Here is a 22151-nt window from a genome sequence, read left to right as displayed (position 1 = left end):
ATGTGTGTGTGTGGACTTGTATGCATATACATGTGTATGTGGGTGGGTTGGGCCATTCTTTTGTCTGTTTCCTTGTGCTACCTCACTAATGCGGGAGACAGCGACAAAGTATAATAAATATAAATAATTTTCTTTCTGCCCCTCAATTACAGGATAAGCAGAAAATGGAAATATTCAGACGCTTACTTATAGTTGGGATTTACATCCATAGTAAACAATGGTACTGATATTCCACGGTGAGTACTTTGTCAAAAAAACATCAGCCAATTATTCAATGAAGCCAAGCCTTCTTACTCGACATCTGGAGAAAGCTCACCCAAAATTCAAAGACAAAGATTCAAACTTTTTCAAGCATAAAGAAACAGTGCTCAAGACACAATGACTGGCTCCAAGTGGTAGTATTTTCCATCCAACCAGTGCAGCAGAAGGCATCCCATGAAGTTTCACTTTTAACAGCCAAACAAAAGAAAGCTCATACCACTGGAGAAGACCTTGTCCTTCTAAGAGTGAAAGAAACATTATGTTGTTTCCATGGAGAGGAATCTGCAAAACACTTAACTCTTTCTCCCTGTCTAACAATGCAGTCCAACAACGAACAGAAGAAATGTATATGGATATTTTGCCGCAAATGATTGGTGAAATTCCTAAGTTTGATATTAGGTTTTCAATTCAACTTGATAAGTCCACAGATGTCACAATTTGTGTTCAGTTAGTTGCATACACTCGGTATGTAGGAAATGAAGGCATCAAGGAAGAGTTATTGATGAATGCAGCACTAGAAGCAACAACTAAAACACACATCTTTTTCAAACACTATAGTTTAAAATGGGAAAATCTTAAAGGCTGCACAACTAATGGGGCACCAGCTCATGTCAGGGATGTAGCTCCTCATGTAACATTTATGCATTGCATGATCAATTGGTTGGCTTTGGCATATAGGATCCTGCCTGGTGAGCTATCCAGTGTATTGTCACTGGTGGTCAAGATGGTTAACCACGTAAAAGGGTGTGCTCTTAACAGCCAGTTAACTAAACTGCTGTGTGAAGATTTTGGTGCTGCCCACTGTGTACTTCTGTTCCATACCAATGTGCACTGGCTTTCCTGTGGAAATGTAACAAAGCATGTCTATGAGCTTCAAGGAGAATTGCTTGAATATTTTCAACATTCTAATGAACATGAAGATTTTGTCACTTCCTTGAAGGATCATTTCTTCCTTCTTAATCTTGCTTACCCTGTTGATAAATTTGTTGCTCTTAATATGCCAGAGTCTTCAAGGAACAGATACAACAGTTTGTGAATTTGTGCCTAAGCTCAGAGCATTTCTTGCAAAACTTCACCTGAGAATAAATATCCCTAAACACTGTACTACATGAATTTCATTTTTAGTGTACAAATTAATCAAGAACCTACTAAAGAGAACTATGTTAAAATAACATAAAAATAAATTTCATCATATCATATGAGTTTCGACAGAAGGCCAAAATTGCATGAAACAATTCTCAAAACTTTATGTAGACCATGGTAAAAATATACAGTGCTGTACCAAATAATACAATAAACATAACTTAAACCATGAAAATACTACATGATACAGTGCAAGCTGAAAACAATACAACAGCTACTTTCTCTTCAGCAGGCTCATCACCCAACCCATGCTCTGCCACCAATACTGCACACAGCTGCCAACCTTGATCATCATATGTATGCAGTTAAGTACATGGATGTCTTTCCTTTTTCATGCTTTTTTTTTTTTTTTTTATACTTTGTCGCTGTCTCCCGCGTTTGCGAGGTAGCGCAAGGAAACAGACGAAAGAAATGGCCCAACCCCCCCCATACACATGTATATACATACGTCCACACACGCAAATATACATACCTACACAGCTTTCCATGGTTTACCCCAGACGCTTCACATGCCTTGATTCAATCCACTGACAGCACGTCAGCCCCGGTATACCACATCGCTCCAATTCACTCTATTCCTTGCCCTCCTTTCACCCTCCTGCATGTTCAGGCCCCGATCACACAAAATCCTTTTCACTCCATCTTTCCACCTCCAATTTGGTCTCCCTCTTCTCCTTGTTCCCTCCACCTCCGACACATATATCCTCTTGGTCAATCTTTCCTCACTCATCCTCTCCATGTGCCCAAACCACTTCAAAACACCCTCTTCTGCTCTCTCAACCACGCTCTTTTTATTTCCACACATCTCTCTTACCCTTACGTTACTCACTCGATCAAACCACCTCACACCACACATTGTCCTCAAACATCTCATTTCCAGCACATCCATCCTCCTGCGCACAACTCTATCCATAGCCCACGCCTCGCAACCATACAACATTGTTGGAACCACTATTCCTTCAAACATACCCATTTTTGCTTTCCGAGATAATGTTCTCGACTTCCACACATTCTTCAAGGCCCCCAGAATTTTCGCCCCCTCCCCCACCCTATGATCCACTTCCGCTTCCATGGTTCCATCCGCTGCCAGATCCACTCCCAGATATCTAAAACACTTCACTTCCTCCAGTTTTTCTCCATTCAAACTCACCTCCCAATTGACTTGACCCTCAACCCTACTGTACCTAATTACCTTGCTCTTATTCACATTTACTCTTAACTTTCTTCTTCCACACACTTTACCAAACTCAGTCACCAGCTTCTGCAGTTTCTCACAAGAATCAGCCATCAGCGCTGTGTCATCAGCGAACAACAACTGACTCACTTCCCAAGCTCTCTCATCCCCAACAGACTTCATACTTGCCCCTCTTTCCAAAACTCTTGCATTTACCTCCCTAACAACCCCAGCCATAAACAAATTAAACAACCATGGAGACATCACACACCCCTGCCGCAAACCTACATTCACTGAGAACCAATCACTTTCCTCTCTTCCTACACGTACACATGCCTTACATCCTCGATAAAAACTTTTCACTGCTTCTAACAACTTTCCTCCCACACCATATATTCTTAATACCTTCCACAGAGCATCTCTATCAACTCTATCATATGCCTTCTCCAGATCCATAAATGCTACATACAAATCCATTTGCTTTTCTAAGTATTTCTCACATACATTCTTCAAAGCAAACACCTGATCCACACATCCTCTACCACTTCTGAAACCACACTGCTCTTCCCCAATCTGATGCTCTGTACATGCCTTCACCCTCTCAATCAATACCCTCCCATATAATTTACCAGGAATACTCAACAAACTTATACCTCTGTAATTTGAGCACTCACTCTTATCCCCTTTGCCTTTGTACAATGGCACTATGCACGCATTCCGCCAATCCTCAGGCACCTCACCATGAGTCATACATACATTAAATAACCTTACCAACCAGTCAACAATACAGTCACCCCCTTTTTTAATAAATTCCACTGCAATACCATCCAAACCTGCTGCCTTGCCAGCTTTCATCTTCCGCAAAGCTTTCACTACCTCTTCTCTGTTTACCAAATCATTTTCCCTAACCCTCTCACTTTGCACACCACCTCGACCAAAACACCCTATATCTGCCACTCTATCATCAAACACATTCAACAAACCTTCGAAATACTCACTCCATCTCCTTCTCACATCACCACTACTTGTTATCACCTCCCCATTTGCGCCCTTCACTGAAGTTCCCATTTGCTCCCTTGTCTTACGCACTTTATTTACCTCCTTCCAGAACATCTTTTTATTCTCCCTAAAATTTAATGATACTCTCTCACCCCAACTCTCATTTGCCCTTTTTTTCACCTCTTGCACCTTTCTCTTGACCTCCTGTCTCTTTCTTTTATACATCTCCCACTCAATTGCATTTTTTCCCCTGCAAAAATCGTCCAAATGCCTCTCTCTTCTCTTTCACTAATACTCTTACTTCTTCATCCCACCACTCACTACCCTTTCTAATCAACCCACCTCCCACTCTTCTCATGCCACAAGCATCTTTTGCGCAATCCATCACTGATTCCCTAAATACATCCCATTCCTCCTTCTTACTTATTACTTTTAACAACTCACATAACACTCAAGATGTAACATTCATGTATTCCTTGAACTTATTGGTGGTTTTCTTTCCAGAATAATGTTATAATTCTATTCATGCATTACTTGCACCAAAATACATGTTTGCTGTGTGAACACAGTACATCTTATCCTTGTCAGTTGCTGTTCGCTGATGATACAGCACTAGTGGCTGATTCAAGTGAGAAACTGCAAAAGTTGGTGACTGAGTTAAAGGTGTCAAAAGGAGAAAGTTTAGAGAAAATGTGAATAAAAGCAAGGTCATTAGGTTCAGCAAGGTTCAGGGACAAGTAATTGGGATTTAAGTTTGAATGGAGAAAGGTTGGAGGAAGTGAAGTGTTTTAGATATCTGGGAGTGGACTTGGCAGCAAATGGAATCATGGAACCAGAAGTGAGTCACAGGATGGGGCAGGGGGCGAAGGTTCTGAGAGCAGTGAAGAAAGTGTGGATGATTAATTTACTTTTTTTTTTTTTTGCTTTGTCGCTGTCTCCCGCGTTTGCGAGGTAGCGCAAGGAAACAGACGAAAGAAATGGCCCAACCCACCCCCATACACATGTATATACATACGTCCACACACGCAAAATATACATACCTACACAGCTTTCCATGGTTTACCCCAGACGCTTCACATGCCTTGATTCAATCTACTGACAGCACGTCAACCCCGGTATACCACATCGATCCAATTCACTCTATTCCTTGCCCTCCTTTCACCCTCCTGCATGTTAAGGCCCCAATCACACAAAATCTTTTTCACTCCATCTTTCCACCTCCAATTTGGTCTCCCTCTTCTCCTCGTTCCCTCCACCTCTGAGACATATATCCTCTTGGTCAATCTTTCCTCACTCATTCTCTCCATGTGCCCAAACCATTTCAAAACACCCTCTTCTGCTCTCTCAACCATGCTCTTTTTATTTCCACACACCTCTCTTACCCTTACGTTACTTACTCGATCAAACCACCTCACACCACACATTGTCCTCAAACATCTCATTTCCAGCACATCCATCCTCCTGCGCACAACTCTATCCATAGCCCACGCCTCGCAACCATACAACATTGTTGGAACCACTATTCCTTCCAACATACCCATTTTTGCTTTCCGAGATAATGTTCTAGACTTCCACACTTTCTTCAAGGCTCCCAGAATTTTCGCCCCCTCCCCCACCCTATGATCCACTTCCGCTTCCATGGTTCCATCCGCTGCCAGATCCACTCCCAGATATCTAAAACACTTCACTTCCTCCAGTTTTTCTCCATTCAAACTCATCTCCCAATTGACTTGACCCTCAACCCTACTGTACCTAATAACCTTGCTCTTATTCACATTTACTCTTAACTTTCTTCTTTCACACACTTTACCAAACTCAGTCACTAGCTTCTGCAGTTTCTCACATGAATCAGCCACCAGCGCTGTATCATCAGCGAACAGCAACTGACTCACTTCCCAAGCTCTCTCATCCCCAACAGACTTCCTACTTGCCCCTCTTTCCAAAACTCTTGCATTCACCTCCCTAACAACCCCAGCCATAAACAAATTAAACAACCATGGAGACATCACACACCCCTGCCGCAAACCTACATTCACTGAGAACCAATCACTTTCCTCTCTTCCTACATGTACACATGCCTTACATCCTCGATAAAAACTTTTCACTGCTTCTAACAACTTGCCTCCCACACCATATATTCTTAATACCTTCCACAGAGCATCTCTATCAACTCTATCATGAGTAAAATCATAAATTTTCAAAATTCAGCAGCACATTCATCTGTGTTGTCAAGGTCATGCAGATGCTGGCAACAATTCCTCCATTTTGCTGGAAACAACTCCTGCCTCATATTGGTCACCTTTCAATGCTCAGAGGGTGGTGTCCATAAAATCCCTCTCCACATATGTCATTGTCAAGTTATTCAAGATTATCTGCTTGATCTTCAAAATCTAGCTAACAGCCTCTTCATTTCCTATCTAGAAAACTCACAAGAATGTGCTATCACTGGCATAGCAGGAGGATAAGTGACTGTGGGGAGATAATGTTCAACACTGTGACTTCAGCAGTCACTCAGCCTATGTGGGCAGCCGTGAAATATAAGCATGAAACTCTACGTGTAAATCTAATCCATTTAGAGGAGCCTCCTTACTAATTCAAATATTTGTGTAGATGAGTTCAGGGATTAAGACATGGAATACAATGAGAGGATGAACTAATAAAGGAACCTATAGAAATATGTGATTTTATTAGTAATAAATCTCTCCATGAATGAAATGGGAAAAAAAACTTTTGGTTCAACTTTGGTAGCTCACCTTTTCACAACTGTCAAAGAACTGCAGAGTTCTTGCCTTTGACGGTATCTTTTGTTCTTGCATACGACTGCGAAAGTCAAGGGCCTTACCAGGAGAGACATATCTTGTTACACGGACAGAGCTGGGAATCTTGTTAGGGGCAACACCAGAGGGTAATCCAACTTGCAGCACACTGAAAATTACAATACTTTATGTACACACAAATTGTTAACACATTTCCAATTTGTCTTTAAGTTCTCAATGCCTATACAAGAAGTAAAATGCAGTCTGGAAAGCATAGTAGACAAGACAGCAAAACCTCTGTAAAGGAGAATAGATTAAAAAGAAAGAAAAATGTATTATCCATCTTTTAAGACAATACTGCACTACAATATGCAAAAATCTTATGATAAGAGATTCAATGGATGATTGTACTTGAGGTGATTTCATAAATGTAAGGTCAAGAGGTGGGGGGTCCCATGAGTGTAACACTCCTTCCCCAAATTGAAAAATAAGTTATCACAAACACACATGGGCACACAGATAGGATAATTAAGCTGCTGGGCTTTGTTAATGAATGCAAAAATATAACAATGGAAATTTTGGAAAGGATTACAACCATCAAAGTGAATGAAAATACATTCCTAAAATCAACTAAGGAAATCATGTGCTTAGAATTAGCTAACAAGTGGATCAGATTTAACAGAGAAGAGAGTCATCTCTAAGGCTAGACCTTGGATAACATATAAAAAAGGCTTACAAGAAAAGGAGAGATAACGACAAAAATTTGGGGGAAATGGAGAAACCTGCATTAAAACCTTATATACTGGGAGTCATTACATGATTTGTGTGGAAGGACCTAAAAGTCATTATATGAGTGCTAGTTTTTGCTGACTTATTTTGAAAATCTGTCAATTTTTGGACAGTTATACAACTGCTAAGAGTCTCTTGGATACTAAACATGCTAATCAAAGAAAAAAACATACTCTGGGAGTAGTTCTGAAGTGTAATATGTATGTAAATAAATGGTGTTACCAGATTCTGCCTGCATCAGATTACACCATGAATCAAAGGTCACCTTTGCTGAGGCTGTATGACTAGTAGCAGAGTTTTGTCATAGAACTTCTCACTCTACAAGCATCCAAATTTCCCTGCTACTGGAAGTAATACAACCTTGGATTGCAGGAGCCTCTAGAAACAGGTTCTGGGTAAAACCAGGACACTTTTTCTTTTTTAATTGCTATTCTCCACATTAGCTAGGCAACACTAAAAAGAGATGAGAAAATGGCCTTATTCACTCAAAGTCACTATCTAGCTGTCATGTATAATACAACAAAACCTGAGCCACATCCATAACCAGAATGAGTCACAGGGTGGGGGAGGGGGCGAAGGTTCTGGAAGCGTTGAAGAATGTGTAGAAGGCAAGAACGTTATCTTGGAGAGCAAAAATGGGTTCTACGTGTCATAGAAGGCCACTAGAGGGGACGGGAGCGAGAGGCCAGAAATCCTCCCCTCCTTGTATTCTAACTTTCTAAAATGGGAAACAGAAGAAGGAGTCACGCGGGGAGTGCTCATCCTCCTCGTAGGCTCAGACTGGGGTGTCTAAATGTGTGTGGATGTAACCAAGATGTGAAAAAAGGAGAGATAGGTAGTATGTTTGAGGAAAAGAACCTGGATGTTTTGGCTCTGAGTGAAACGAAGCTTAAGGGTAAAGGGGAAGAGTGGTTTGGGAATGTCTTGGGAGTAAAGTCAGGGGTTAGTGAGAGGACAAGAGCAAGGGAAGGAGTAGCACTACTCCTGAAACAGGAGTTGTGGGAGTATGTGATAGAATGTAAGAAAGTAAATTCTCAATTAATATGGGTATAGCTGAAAGTTGATGGAAAGAGATGGGTGACTATTGGTGCATATGCACCTGGGCATGAGAAGAAAGATCATGAGAGGCAAGTGTTTTGGGAGAAGCTGAATGAGTGTGTTAGTGGATTTGATGCACGAGACCAGGTTATAGTGATGGGTGATTTGAATGCAAAGGTGAGTAATGTGGCAGTTGAGGGAATAATTGGTATTCATGAGGTGTTCAGTGTTGTAAATAGAAATGGTGAAGAGCTTGTAGATTTATGTGCTGAAAAAGGACTGGTGATTGGGAATACCTGGTTTAAAAAGTGAGATATACATAAGTATACGTATGTAAGTAGGAGAGATGGCCAGAGAGCGCTACTGGATTACGTGTTAATTGACAAGCGCGCGAAAGAGAGACTTTTGGATGTTAATGTGCTGAGAGGTGCAACTGGAGGGATGTCTGATCATTATCTTGTGGAGGTGAAGGTGAAGATTTGTATGGGTTTTCAGAAGAGAGAATGTTGGGGTGAAGAGGGTGGTGAGAGAAAGTGAGCTTGGGAAGGAGACTTGTGTGAGGAAGTACTAGGAGAGACTGAGTACAGAATGGAAAAAGGTGAGAACAAAGGAGGTAATGGGAGTGGGGGAGGAATGGGACGTATTTAGGGAAGCAGTGATGGCTTGCGCAAAAGATGCTTGTGGCATGAGAAGTGTGGGAGGTGGGTTGATCAGAAAGGGTAGTGAGTGGTGGGAAGAAGTAAGATTATTAGTAAAAGAGAAGAGAGAGGCATTTGGACGATTTTTGCAGGGAAAAAATGCAACTGAGTGGGAGATGTATAAAAGAAAGAAACAGGAGGTCAAGAGAAAGGTGCAAGAGGTGAAAAAGAGGGCAAATGAGAGTTGGGGTGAGAGTATCATTAAATTTTAGGGAGAATAAAAAGATGTTCTGGAAGGAGGTAAATAAAGTGCGTAAGACAAGAAAGCAAACAGAAACTTCAGTGAAGGGGGCTAATGGGGAGGTGATAACAAGTAGTGGTGATATGAGAAGGAGATGGAGTGAGTATTTTGAAGGTTTGTTGAATGTGTTTGATGATAGAGTGGCAGATATAGGGTGTTTTGGTCGAGGTAGTGTGCAAAGTGAGAGGGTTAGGGAAAATGATTTGGTAAACAGAGAGGAGGTAGTAAAAGCTTTGCGGAAGATGAAAGCTGGCAAGGCAGCAGGTTTGGATGGTATTGCAGTGGGACTTATTAAAAAAGGGGGTGACTGTATTGTTGACTGGTTGGTAAGGTTATTTAATGTATGTATGTATGATTCATCATCATCAGCGCTGGTGGCTGATTCATGTGAGAAACTGCAGAAGCTGGTGACTGAGTTTGGTAAAGTGTGTGGAAGAAGAAAGTTAAGAGTAAATGTGAATAAGAGCAAGGTTATTAGGTACAGTAGGGTTGAGGGTCAAGTCAATTGGGAGGTAAGTTTGAATGGAGAAAAACTGGAGGAAGTGAAGTGTTTTAGATATCTGGGAGTGGATCTGTCAGCGGATGGAACCATGGAAGCGGAAGTGGATCATAGGGTGGGGGAGGGGGCGAAAATTTTGGGAGCCTTGAAAAATGTGTGGAAGTCGAGAACATTATCTCGGAAAGCAAAAATGGGTATGTTTGAAGGAATAGTGGTTCCAACAATGTTGTATGGTTGCGAGGCGTGGGCTATGGATAGAGTTGTGCGCAGGAGGATGGATGTGCTGGAAATGAGATGTTTGAGGACAATGTGTGGTGTGAGGTGGTTTGATCGAGTAAGTAACGTAAGGGTAAGAGAGATGTGTGGAAATAAAAAGAGCGTGGTTGAGAGAGCAGAAGAGGGTGTTTTGAAATGGTTTGGGCACATGGAGAGAATGAGTGAGGAAAGATTGACCAAGAGGATATATGTGTCGGAGGTGGAGGGAACGAGGAGAAGAGGGAGACCAAATTGGAGGTGGAAAGATGGAGTGAAAAAGATTTTGTGTGATCGGGGCCTGAACATGCAGGAGGGTGTAAGGAGGGCAAGGAATAGAGTGAATTGGAGCGATGTGGTATACAGGGGTTGACGTGCTGTCAGTGGAGTGAATCAAGGCATGTGAGGCGTCTGGGGTGGACCATGGAAAGCTGTGTAGGTATGTATACACGTGTGTGGACATGTGTATGTACATGTGTATGGGGGGGGGGGGGGTTGGGCCATTTCTTTCGTCTGTTTCCTTGCGCTACCTCGCAGACGCGGGAGACAGCGACAAAGTAAAAAAAAAAAAAAAAAAAAAAAAAAAAAAAAAAAAAAGAAATGTATGATTCATGGTGAGGTGCCTGAGGATTGGCAGAATGTGTGCATAGCGCCATTGTACAAAGGCAAAGGGGATAAGAGTGAGTACTCAAATTACAGAGGTATAAGTTTGTTGAGTATTCCTGGTAAATTATATGGGAGGGTATTGATTGAGAGGGTGAAGGCATGTACAGAGCATCAGATTGGGGAAGAGCAGTGTGGTTTCAGAAGTGGTAGAGGATGTGTGGATCAGGTGTTTGCTTTGAAGAATGTATGTGAGAAATACTTAGAAAAGCAAATGGATTTGTATGTAGCATTTATGGATCTGGAGAAGACATATGATAAGAGTTGATAGAGATGCTCTGTGGAAGGTACTAAGAATATATGGTGTGGGAGGCAAGTTGTTAGAAGCAGTGAAAAGTTTTTATCGAGGATGTAAGGCATGTGTACGTGTAGGAAGAGAGGAAAGTGATTGGTTCTCAGTGAATGTAGGTTTGCGGCAGGGGTGTGTGATGTCTCCATGGTTGTTTAATTTGTTTATGGATGGGGTTGTTAGGGGGGTGAATGCAAGAGTTTTGGAAAGAGGGGCAAGTATGCAGTCTGTTGGGGATGAGAGAGCTTGGGAAGTGAGTCAGTTGTTGTTCGCTGATGATACAGCGCTGGTGGCTGATTCATGTGAGAAACTGCAGAAGTTGGTGACTGAGTTTGGTAAAGTGTGTGAAAGAAGAAAGTTGAGAGTAAATGTTAATAAGAGCAAGGTTATTAGGTACAGTAGGGTTGAGGGTCAAGTCAATTGGGAGGTAAGTTTGAATGGAGAAAAACTGGAGGAAGTAAAGTGTTTTAGATATCTGGGAGTGGATCTGGCAGCGGATGGAACCATGGAAGCAGAAGTGAATCATAGGGTGGGGGAGGAGGCGAAAACCCTGGGAGTCTTGAAGAATGTGTGGAAGTCAAGAACATTATCTCTGAAAGCAAAAATGGGTATGTTTGAAGGAATAGTGGTTCCAACAATGTTGTATGGTTGCGAGGCATGGGCTATGGATAGAGTTGTGCGCAGGAGGGTGAATGTGCTGGAAATGAGATGTTTGACGACAATATGTGGTGTGAGGTAGTTTGATAGAGTAAGTAATGTAAGGGTAAGAGAGATGTGTGGAAATAAGAAGAGCGTGGTTGAGAGAGCAGAAGAGGGTGTTTTGAAATGGTTTGGGCACATGGAGAGAATGAGTGAGGAAAGATTGACCAAGAGGATATATGTGTCGGAGGTGGAGGGAACGAGAAGTGGGAGACCAAATTGGAGGTGGAAAGATGGAGTGATAAAGATTTTGACTGATCGGGGCCTGAACATGCAGGAGGGTGAAAGGCGGGCTAGGAATAAAGTGAACTGGATCGATGTGGTATACCGGGGTCAACGTGCTGTCAATGGATTGAATCAGGGCGTGTGAAGCGTCTGGGGTAAACTATTGGAAAGTTCCGTGGGGCCTGGATGTAGAAATGGAGCTGTGCTTTCGGGCATTATTGCATGACAGCTAGAGACTGAGTGTGAACGAATGGGGCCTTTGATGTCTTTTCCTAGCGCTACCTCGCACACATGAGGGGGGAGGGGGATGTTATTCCATGTGTGGCAAGGTGGCGATGGGAATGAATAAAGGCAGACAGTGTGATCTGTGTGCATGTGTATATATGTATAAGTCTGTGTGTGTATATATATGTGTACATTGAGATGCATGGGTATGTATATTTGCGTGTGGGGACGTGTATGTATATACATGTGTATGGAGGTGGGTTGGGCCATTTCATTCGTCTGTTTCCTTGCGCTACCTTGCTGTCGGGAGACAGCGACAAAGCAAAATAAATAAAAATAATAAACACCCATGCATGCACATGTACATACATATACATATCAACATATATATACACATACACAGACATATACATATATATACACATGTACATATTCATACTTGCTTGCCTTCATCCATTCCTTCCACAGGAAACAGCATAGCTACCCCCGCTTCAGCGGAGTAGCACCAGGAAAACAGGCAAAAAAAAGGTCACATTTGTTCACACTTAGTCTCTAGCTGTCATGTGTAATGCACCGAAACCACAGCTCCCTATCCACATCCAGGCCCCACAAACCTTTTCTTGGTTTACCCCAGACGTTTCACATGCCCTGGTTCAGTCCATTGACAGCATGTCAAGCTGCAATTCATTCTATTCCTTGAACACCTTTCACCCTCCTGTGTTTTCAGGCCCCGATTGCTCAAAATCTTTTCCATTCCATCCTTCCACCTCCAATTTGGTCTCCTGCTTCTCCTTCCCTCCACCTCTGACACATATATCCTCTTTGTCACTCTTTCCTCACTCATTCTCTCCATATGTCCAAACCATTTCAAAGCACCCTCTTCTGCTCTCTTTACCATACTCTTTTTATTTCCACACATCTCTTTTACCCTTACATTACTTTCTTGATCAAACCACCTCACACCACATACTGTACTTAAACATCCCAAATAACTTCCCTCAACACTGATTAACCTAATAACTTGCTCTTATGCACATTAACTCTCAACTTTCTCCTTTCACACACTTAACCAAACTCAGTCACCAACTTCTGCAGTTTCTCACTCAAATCACCCACCAGTGCTGTATCACTGGTGAACAACAGCTGACTCACTTCCCCGTCCCTCTCATTCCCAACAGACTGCATACTCACCCCTCTCTCCAAAACTCTTGCATTTACCTCCCTAACCATCCAATCCATAAACATATTAAACAATCATGGGGACATCACATACCCCTGTTGCAAACTGACCTTCACTGGGAATCAATCACTCTCCTCTCTTCCTACTCGAACACATGCCTTACACCCTTAATAAAAACTTTCACTGCTTCTAGCAGCTTACCTCCCACACCATATACTCTTAAGACCTTCCACACAGCATCTCTATCTACCGTCATATGCCTTCTCCAAATCCATAAATGCTACATACAAATCCAACTGTTTCTCTAAGTTCCCATTTTATCGACCAACCCCTAGGGATGGACGAACTTAGTGTTCCCAAACACTAGTCCTTTTCTACACATTACTCCACAAGCTGTTCAGCGTTTACTTTTACAACACTAAGCACCCTATGCCCCCAGTTATACCCTCAACTGCCACATCACACACCTTTCCATTCAAATAACTAATTGCTGATATGCTGTTCCTTGCATCAAAATTGCTGGTGCACTCACTCGGATTCAAACACTTGTTTTTCTACTTGAAAAAAAATAATACAAAAGGAAACCGATCAGTGGAATGGAAAAAGCCAGTATGGTAACAGATTTCTTGTCAGAGAGCAATCCAAGAGAATTCTAATCAGTCAAATGGCCAGAAGCTGTAGGTCAATGAAATGATCTCTCTGGCAGTATCTGATTCACTGAAGGCAGGCCAACAACAAGCAAGCTGCTGCTACAAAGGTTGAGAATCCTTCAAAGGGTGGGAAAGAACAGCATCTCCTATTTGGAAACTCCTTGGGTTGAAAGATAATATACCTGAATTCCCAGAAAATCTCATATCCTTGTAGGATAACCTCCAGGGAGGAAACAAATAATGACAAAGTAGTTTATGAGAGGTCATGACTGCAGCAATGTTTAAAAGTATAGCACAACACAAATCATTCTACTCTATTATGATTCTTAGGAGTCTATGATACAAACAGCATACTTAAAAGAGTTTAACTTATATTGTGATGCCTAATTAAAAAAAAAAGTACTAAAATTACCTCATATTTACTTACTTGCTTGACTGATCACGGAGATAATTCACAAATACTGGCACAAATTCCATTCTCAGATGTGATAAGTCATCCGATATTCCAACCTAAAATAAAACGAGGATTGAATACATATAAATTTACCCTTTTTTATGATGTAAACAATAAACCATTGTATGGGATTTACAAGGTATAATAACTAAATCATAGGAATCATATAAGTAAAATCTAGATAGGTTAAAGCACAGAAGAGAAAACATATATGGATATCCACTGGTTTGGGAAAGGCAACTAAAGGGACAGAAGCAGGAGGCTGGAAAACCTTCTCTTCTTGTACTTCAGTTTTAAAAGATGTGACAGGAGCCAAGCAGGGAGTGTGTATCCTCCTTCAAGGTTAAGGCATCTAAATGTGTGTGTGTGGGATTAACAAAGACGAGAAGAAAAGATAGACAAGAAGTATGTTTGAAGAAAGAAACCTGGATGTTCTTGCTCTGAGTGAAACGAAGCTCAAGGGTAAAAGGGAAGAATAGTTTAGAAATGTCTTAAGAGTAATATCAGAGGTTGGTGAGAGGACAAGAGCTAAGGAAGGGGTATCATTACTGCTGAAGCAGGAGATGTGGAAGTGTGTGAAGGAGAGAAAGTAAGTAAACTCTAGACTTATGCTGGTATAAATAAAAGTGGATGGTAACATATGGGTGATTAATAGTGTTTATGCACCTGGCCACAAAAAGAAAGATCATGAGAGGTAAGTGTTGAACGTGTTTGCTTCCAGGGTGGCAGATGTAGGGTGCTTGAATCAGGGCAGTATGCAAAGTGAGTGGGTAATGGAAAGTGGTTTGGTGAAAAGAGAAGTGGTAGTGAAAGCCTTATGTAAGGTAAAACATGGCAAAATGGCTGTAATGGATGGTGCTGGAAGGGGTGACTGTGTTGTTGGTTGGTTAGTTAGAATTTCCAATGTATGCACTGAACATGGTGAAGTGCCTTAGGATTGGTAAAATGCATGTATAGTGCCACTGTATAAATGCAAGGGGAATAAAAGTGAGTATTGAAACTACTAAGGTATAAGCCTGTTGAGTGTACCTAGTACCTTGTATGGAAAAGTAGTTAATGAGGGTGAGGGCATGTACAGAGCATCAGACTGGAGAGGAAGAATGTTGTCTCAGAAATGGTAGAGGATGTGTGGATCAGGTGTTTGCCTTAAAGAATGTGCGTGAGAAATTCTAAGAAATACTGAAGGAACTGTGCGCGTCGTTTACTGAAAGCATATGATAGGCATATAATAAGGTTGAAAGAGATGCCTTGTGGGAGGTCTTAAGAGTACGTTTGAGAGTATATTTGTCCCAATAATGTTATATGGATGCAAGGAATGGGATATAGATGATGTGTGGACAAGGGTGGATGTGTTGGGGATAAAATCTTTGAGGATAAGATGTGTGAGGTGGTTTTATCAAAGGGTAATAGAAACATGCAGTATACAAAGACTGTGGTTGAGAGAGCTAAAGGTGTGCTAAATGGTTCAGACATATGGAGAGAATGAATGAGGAGAGGTTGAGAAAGAAGATACATGCATTAGATGTGGAGGGAACAAGAAGGGGTAGAAAACATTCCCAGTGATCAGGGCCTGAACATGCAGGAAGGTGACAACCATGCATGGGCCAGAGTGAACTGGAATGATATAGTTTACAGGGGTTGATGTGCTGTCAATGGATTGAACCAGGGCATGCGAAGCTGCCAGGATAAACAATGGAAAGGTCTCATCTTGGTTACATCCACACACATCTAGACACCCTAATCTGAGCCTTCGAGGAGGATGAGCACTCCCCACGTGAATCCTTCTTCTGTTCCCCCCTTTTAGAAAGTTAAAATACAAGGAGGGGAGGGTTTCCAGCCCCCACTCCCATCCCCTTTAGTTGCCTTCTACAACACGTGAGGAATGCGTAGGAAGTATTCTTTCTCCCCTATCCCCTTGTATAGCGTTAGCGTGGTAGCGCAAGGAAACAGACGAAAGAATGGCCCAACCCACTCACATACACTCGTATGTACATAAACGCCCACACAAGCACACTTACATACATATAAATTTCAACATATACATACATATACAAATACATATATACACATGTACATATTCATACTTGCTGCCTTCATCCATTCCTGTCGCCACCCCGCCACACATGAAATAGCACCCCCCCTGACGAAGGTAGCGCTAGGAAAAGACAAATAAGGCCACATTCGTTCACACTCAGTCTCTAGCTGTCATGTGTGATGCACCGAAAACACAGCTCCCTTTCCACATCCAGGCCCCACAAAACTTTCCATGGTTTACCCCAGACACTTCAAATGCCCTGGTTCAATCTATTGACAGCACGTCGACACATTTCATTTTGAAGGGTGAAAATGGAAAAAAATATCATAACTTAATATCATATGTCAATACATGAATAACACATGGGAAATTATGAATAAATTCAATACAACTGCTATTATCCTATGGACGCCACTGTCCTTTGAGGAGAATGTCCTCTAAGCTTCTGTTAACTACTATTGAGGCCAAGGGTAAGGTTGATGGGAAGGTTGTGGGTGAAGCTGTACATCTTTCTAAAGGATATATTAGGGTAGGTAGCTATCTAAACAATTTACTTTACACCTTTGTAGCAACTTGATAAGGCTGAAAGTGAGGTTGAAGGTCAGAATGATGTAAAATATTTGTGTAAGGATGTGTATGACACATGCCCTGGATTAATGCTTTCTAACACTCTCCTTAGGTGTGCTACACTAAAGGCTTCTGTCCTGTAGAGTGCTGATGATGTCTTTATGCCACTATTATCTGGAAAGGTGTTAGTAATTGTTAAGCTTGTGGTTCAAACTAAGGGAGAGACTGAGGGAAGGGATGGGTGAGATTGTGCAAGAGTTGAGGTCATGTTTAGATAAGCAGTTGTGTGAACTTCTCTCTTTACACCACCTTTGCAGCAGCTTAGTGAGGTTGATGCATTATACCGTGGGTGAGGTAGAATGACTATGAAGGTTCAGTTAGGGCAGCATTTGACTGGATTGCTGTTTTCTAACATCATTCTGTGGGATGCTGCTGGCAAGTTATGCCAGTGGCCTCTGTCCTGTTTGGGCACCAGAGTATTTACGCTGTTGTCCTCTGGGTTGCCAGTAATAACTTTCGAGGTGGAAAGTTAGGGTGAGATTGATGGGAATGTTGTAATTACCTATCTCTAATTACCTCTTTGTACAGCATGAAGAAAGAGTTCTACAAAAAGTAGTTAACAGCTGTCACCAACTGGGTTGATAGCCGAGTCTCTTGCTTGGAAGGCTCTTGAGCCTTTACAATTGTGAAACTGGTTATGTTGGTAATAGAAGTATTTCTCTAGGATTAGACGATTTATAAGACTGCACACGAGGTAATTTTCACCTACATGTTTCCAACTTTTACTGCTGTTATTATTGCCTGTTTTCATATGTGATGAATATTCCACAGAATTTCACCCTACATTAAGTTTCTTAGCTTGCATTAGTACCTCCTGACTGGATAACTCCAAGTCAAATATAACCATTACTGGTCGTCCCCTCACATTTTGACTATTATCAAAATTCTTACCCTTTCTTTTATCATGGCAACTGCATCTGGCATTCCCACACCCTCCAGTAATCTTTTAATAAGCATTTCTTACTTCCTTCTTATTTTGTGCATGATCTCATTCTGAACTGAAAATAATTAATCAGTGATCTACATAAATCAACCTCCTGCTTTACTGATGCAATCAAAACTAAGAGGCACAAGAGTTCGCCAGTTATGGAGACCATTTTGACATGGCCACCCCCTTGAGAGAGTTTCTGAAGGAATTATGCACAGAGATGTAGGCAGATAGATAAATCTCCCTGCCAACTACCATCAATACATTCAGTGCGTTAAGATGAGCAGTTGTTTATACTTTTCTATCTACACATACTTTGTGAAAAATTGGTGATTCATAAAGTGAGAAAGAATTTGGATTAGCATGAAACTGATGGTTAGGTTAGGGTCAAGTGACCAAAATTGCTGTTTTCTAATAATGTCCTTTTGGGCACCCCTTTCCTGTGATGTGATTGTCCTTTGGATCACCACTGTACTGAGGCAATTGTCCTCTTCGTCACCACTGTCCTATAAAGCAACAAAATTCTGAGGCACTGGTAGAAACCATTGAGGATATAATCAAGAGTGAGCTGGATTGATAGGTTGTGATCCAAGTTGAGGGTTAGTTTATTTAGTTTCCTATCTCTACATGCTCTTTGTGGCAGCTTAAAGAGTTTGAGAAAGAGGTTGATGTATAATATTGTAAGTGACAGTCAGGGTGAGGCTGTATATTAACTTTACGCCCAGTGTATCAATTTAATTCGACTGCTCTCCAACATTCCTGTGGGAAGCCAACGGCGAATTTACATAATTTTGCCCGCTAAACCTATCTTCTTTTAAGTGTAGAAAACTGGCACGGCAAAACAAAACCAACAATATTCCTAAGCTTGATTCAAAGAAATTTCAAGCTACATAGTTGACTATAACTATCCTGGAAGTGTTATTCTTAGCAATGATTATCCAACACCAACACTTCAAAAGTTATAACTGGATGAGTTCTTTAGCGTCTAAATAATCTTAAACCTTACCACTTGACTTCCATCAAGCCACAGTATCAGGTCCTGAGGAGAAATTTTTCCCTCTAAGAGAAGGTCTATTAGAGCTGCCATGTTCAAACAATTTTCAAAACATTATAACAAAACACCATCAGCTGCGTGCCAGCTGTCATTTGCATCGTGTCATGACTCAACCTGATGTTCATACCTCATACTGTATATAATATAGATATTTTCTTTGATTATTTCGAATCATGATTGGTAAAATATAGTTCATTGTTACATACGTTCCTAGAAAGTCTAAGATCAACATGACAGAAAAGTGAAAAACTATTGAATTTATTTTGGTGATAATTAAAAATATATGTATCGTCAAAATTACGTGAAAAATATATTAACTTATAATCTAACACTTAGATTCTAAGAAAATCATTGTGTACTGACTGTAGATAATGCTTATCTCATTTTCAGGGTATGAATATTTTTCCAGTCTTGCCCAATTATCCTTTGATTGAGTACATGCATCATATGATTTAGATTATAATCAACTTAGGCATTAATCAATATGAACTCAAATGAAAGAATTTTGTTTACAATTTTTTATAACACTGACACCTTATGAATGATCTGAAGTGGATAGAACTCGAAAGTGTTGATAACTTGTATCGTAATATATATCCTTCGTGTGGCGAAAAAGATATTTTTGTGTAAAACTTTTACATATATATGATATTAAAAGAACTTACTACTCATAACAATATGTGTGTGTTCATAAATCTGAGAAGTTTTAAGTAGTATCCACATTAAGTTCCTTGTTGATAGATTCAATATGGCTTCATGGATGGATTTGTGACAATACCCTAACAAACAATTGCTACATTCCCGTAAGTATTGGTCAGTAATATAGTATGGTAACTTTCGATGTTCGGGCAATTGTTCAAATGAATCATTTTTATATATCTTATGATGATACTACAGCTGGAAACCCAAGAAACAAACTCTGCAAATGGTCAAGTTCAAGACTTCATAAATTTCAGAATAATCGCCTTCAGAATTACTTAATAGGGGACGAATGTTGTAGCTTTCGGACTTGCATCAGTATTACTAGTAGTTCTAAGGGCGCCAGGTGTGCTTAAGGTAAAGGTTAGAGGGATTATATTTTGAGGCAGTGTATGACAAGCTGTAGAAGGCCTACCTTGACCCTCCCACCTTCTGGGGGAGTCTAAGTGCATGCTTGCCAATCAGATGCCTCCTTTCAAGCATCTACCAATCTGTGTTCTATTTTCTTATAGACAGGCATTGCAGTAATGGGTTACTTACCCAGACAGTATTTACATAATTCAGCATACATTTTCACCTTTATCGTAAACTGGCTAGTCTTCAAAACGTCTAGGTTTTGGAGGGACCACCATAACAAATGTACGTTTGTTGGAGATATTACTGTACTTCATTCCCCTTACTCAGATGAATACTGCACTTTTATCCATAGATGTTCTCTTCCTTTAGATTTAGCATCAAAGCTTTCCTCTCTATTTCCATATCAACCACTTCATTTTAAGTTTGAGTGTGGCTAAGACTTTTTACCCTTCTGCCATATTATCAAAAATAGAATTAAGATTTAAGATGCCACATTATCTGAAATAGAATTAAGATTTAAGATTCCATATTATCTGAGATAAAATTGAGATTTAAGAAGGAGCCATGTAAGGAGTGCTCATCCTCCTTGAAGGCTCAGGCTAGGTTGTCTAAATGTGTGTTGATGTTACCAAAATGAAAGGAGAGGAGAGAAAGGTAGTATTTTTGAGATAAGATATCGTGATGTTCTGGCTCTGAGTGAAACAGTGCTCAAGGGTAATGGAGAAGCATGGTTTGGAAATGTAAGAGTAAAGTCAGGGTTAGTGAGAGGGCAAGAGCTGAGGAAGGAGTAGCATTACACCTGAAGCACAAGGTGTGGGAGTGTTTGAAAGAGTGTAAGGTAGTAAGTTTTATACCGATATAGGTAAAATTGAAAGAGGATGGCAAGAGATGGATGATTATCATTGCTTATGCACCTGGCCATGAGAAGAAAGATCATGAAGAGGCTAAGTGTTCTGGGAGCTGGTGAATGAGTGTATCAGCAGTTTTGATGTAATACACTGTATATTAATGATGGACAGTTTGACCACGAAGTGACTATTATATGAATTGAGGGTATGATTAGGGGCATGGGGTATTCATAGTTATTAATGGAAATGGTGAACAGCTTGTGGAGATGTGTGCTGGAAGAGGACTGGTGATTGGATATACCTAGATTAAAAAGAGGGATGTACACAAGTACATGTACAGTACCCGCAGAAAGTTTGAGGAATATGGGGCCTTTTGTTGTATAGCTCTCAGAACGTCCATGTTTACCAGCCTACTGAATGCTCAGATCTCACTTAATTAGTACTTGGCAACTTTTCCCGGTGATCCAATCACCATGGACTGAGGGGTGTGTGAGTGCCAAATGGGACAAGCTAGAGAAACAATGTATTCCATGAGCTGCTAGATTAACAAAGACCCTTTGTTTCAGTTTCATTCACATTTCGTCCCACTGCTGCCCACCCACACCTTAAAATGGGGCACAAGAACCTCACCCAACAAGAAAAGGCTTGAATTCTTACCCTGAGGGAGGCAAATATGTCAGTGAAGGATATTTGTCAGCGTACGGGGTGAGCAAGTCAGCCATATACAGCCTTATTGCAAAAGCCAAGAATATCCCACGAGATGAGGTTCCACCTCTTTTATCTGTACCAGGGCACCCCAGAAAGACTTCAGTAACTACCAGAAAGCTTATGAAGAGTCAAATATTGATATATCTACACATCACAGCAAGACAATTGAAGCAAGTCTATCCCATCCTCGTCAGAAGTGTTGCAGAATGCACCATTCAAAGAGTGCTCCTAGAAACACCTGAACCTGTCTCTTTGTTCCCCACCAAAGAACATCACAGTGAGTGGAGACTGCTACATTGAAGTTCTTTGTGACTGCATGATGAATTTTTACGAGATCCATGGCTGCAACTTCTTTATGCAAGACAGTTTACCATGTCACAAGGCAAAAAGAAGGTCATGAAATGGTTTTCCGACAAGCAGGTAAATGTCCTTCAGTGGCCTCGGAATTCTCCAGTGATCTAAATTCCATTGAGGAGCTATGGTTTCACATGGACTTAAACTTCAAAAAAGGAACACCTCTTCAATTCCTTGCCTTCTTGAAGCTATCAGAGACATCTGGTTGAACGACAGTGATCTTGACTACTGCAGAAACCGTATTGATTCCATGCCATGATGCATACAAGCTGTTTTAAAGGTACATGGTACCACACTAAGTACTAG

At 41.0% G+C, this 22151-nt stretch overlaps 2 protein-coding genes across 3 annotated transcripts in view; one reads left to right on the top strand and one right to left on the bottom strand.

The window, feature by feature from the left end:
• Positions 1 to 18987, bottom strand: part of dlt (codanin-1 like protein dlt) — a 183661-nt gene extending 164674 nt beyond the window's left edge. The window contains exons 1-3 of the mRNA XM_071663855.1: positions 18832 to 18987; positions 14209 to 14291; positions 6331 to 6502 (exon numbers count right to left, since the gene is read on the bottom strand). Coding sequence (XP_071519956.1) covers positions 6331 to 6502; positions 14209 to 14291; positions 18832 to 18912 — 336 coding nt within the window. The 5' untranslated portion in view covers positions 18913 to 18987. The remainder of the gene's footprint in view (positions 1 to 6330; positions 6503 to 14208; positions 14292 to 18831) is intronic.
• Positions 18988 to 19407: 420 nt separating this feature from the next.
• The window catches only part of LOC139749623 (roquin-1-like), a 115725-nt gene continuing 112981 nt past the window's right edge, over positions 19408 to 22151 (top strand). For both annotated transcript variants that reach the window (XR_011713003.1, XM_071663761.1), the window contains exon 1: positions 19408 to 19682. The gene's annotated coding sequence lies outside the window, so the exon portion shown is untranslated. The remainder of the gene's footprint in view (positions 19683 to 22151) is intronic.

Source organism: Panulirus ornatus, chromosome 1 (assembly GCF_036320965.1).
Source record: "Panulirus ornatus isolate Po-2019 chromosome 1, ASM3632096v1, whole genome shotgun sequence".
NCBI lineage: Eukaryota > Metazoa > Arthropoda > Malacostraca > Decapoda > Palinuridae > Panulirus > Panulirus ornatus.
Note: the sequence above shows the minus strand (reverse complement) of the source record. Positions and strands in the feature narration are given on the sequence as shown.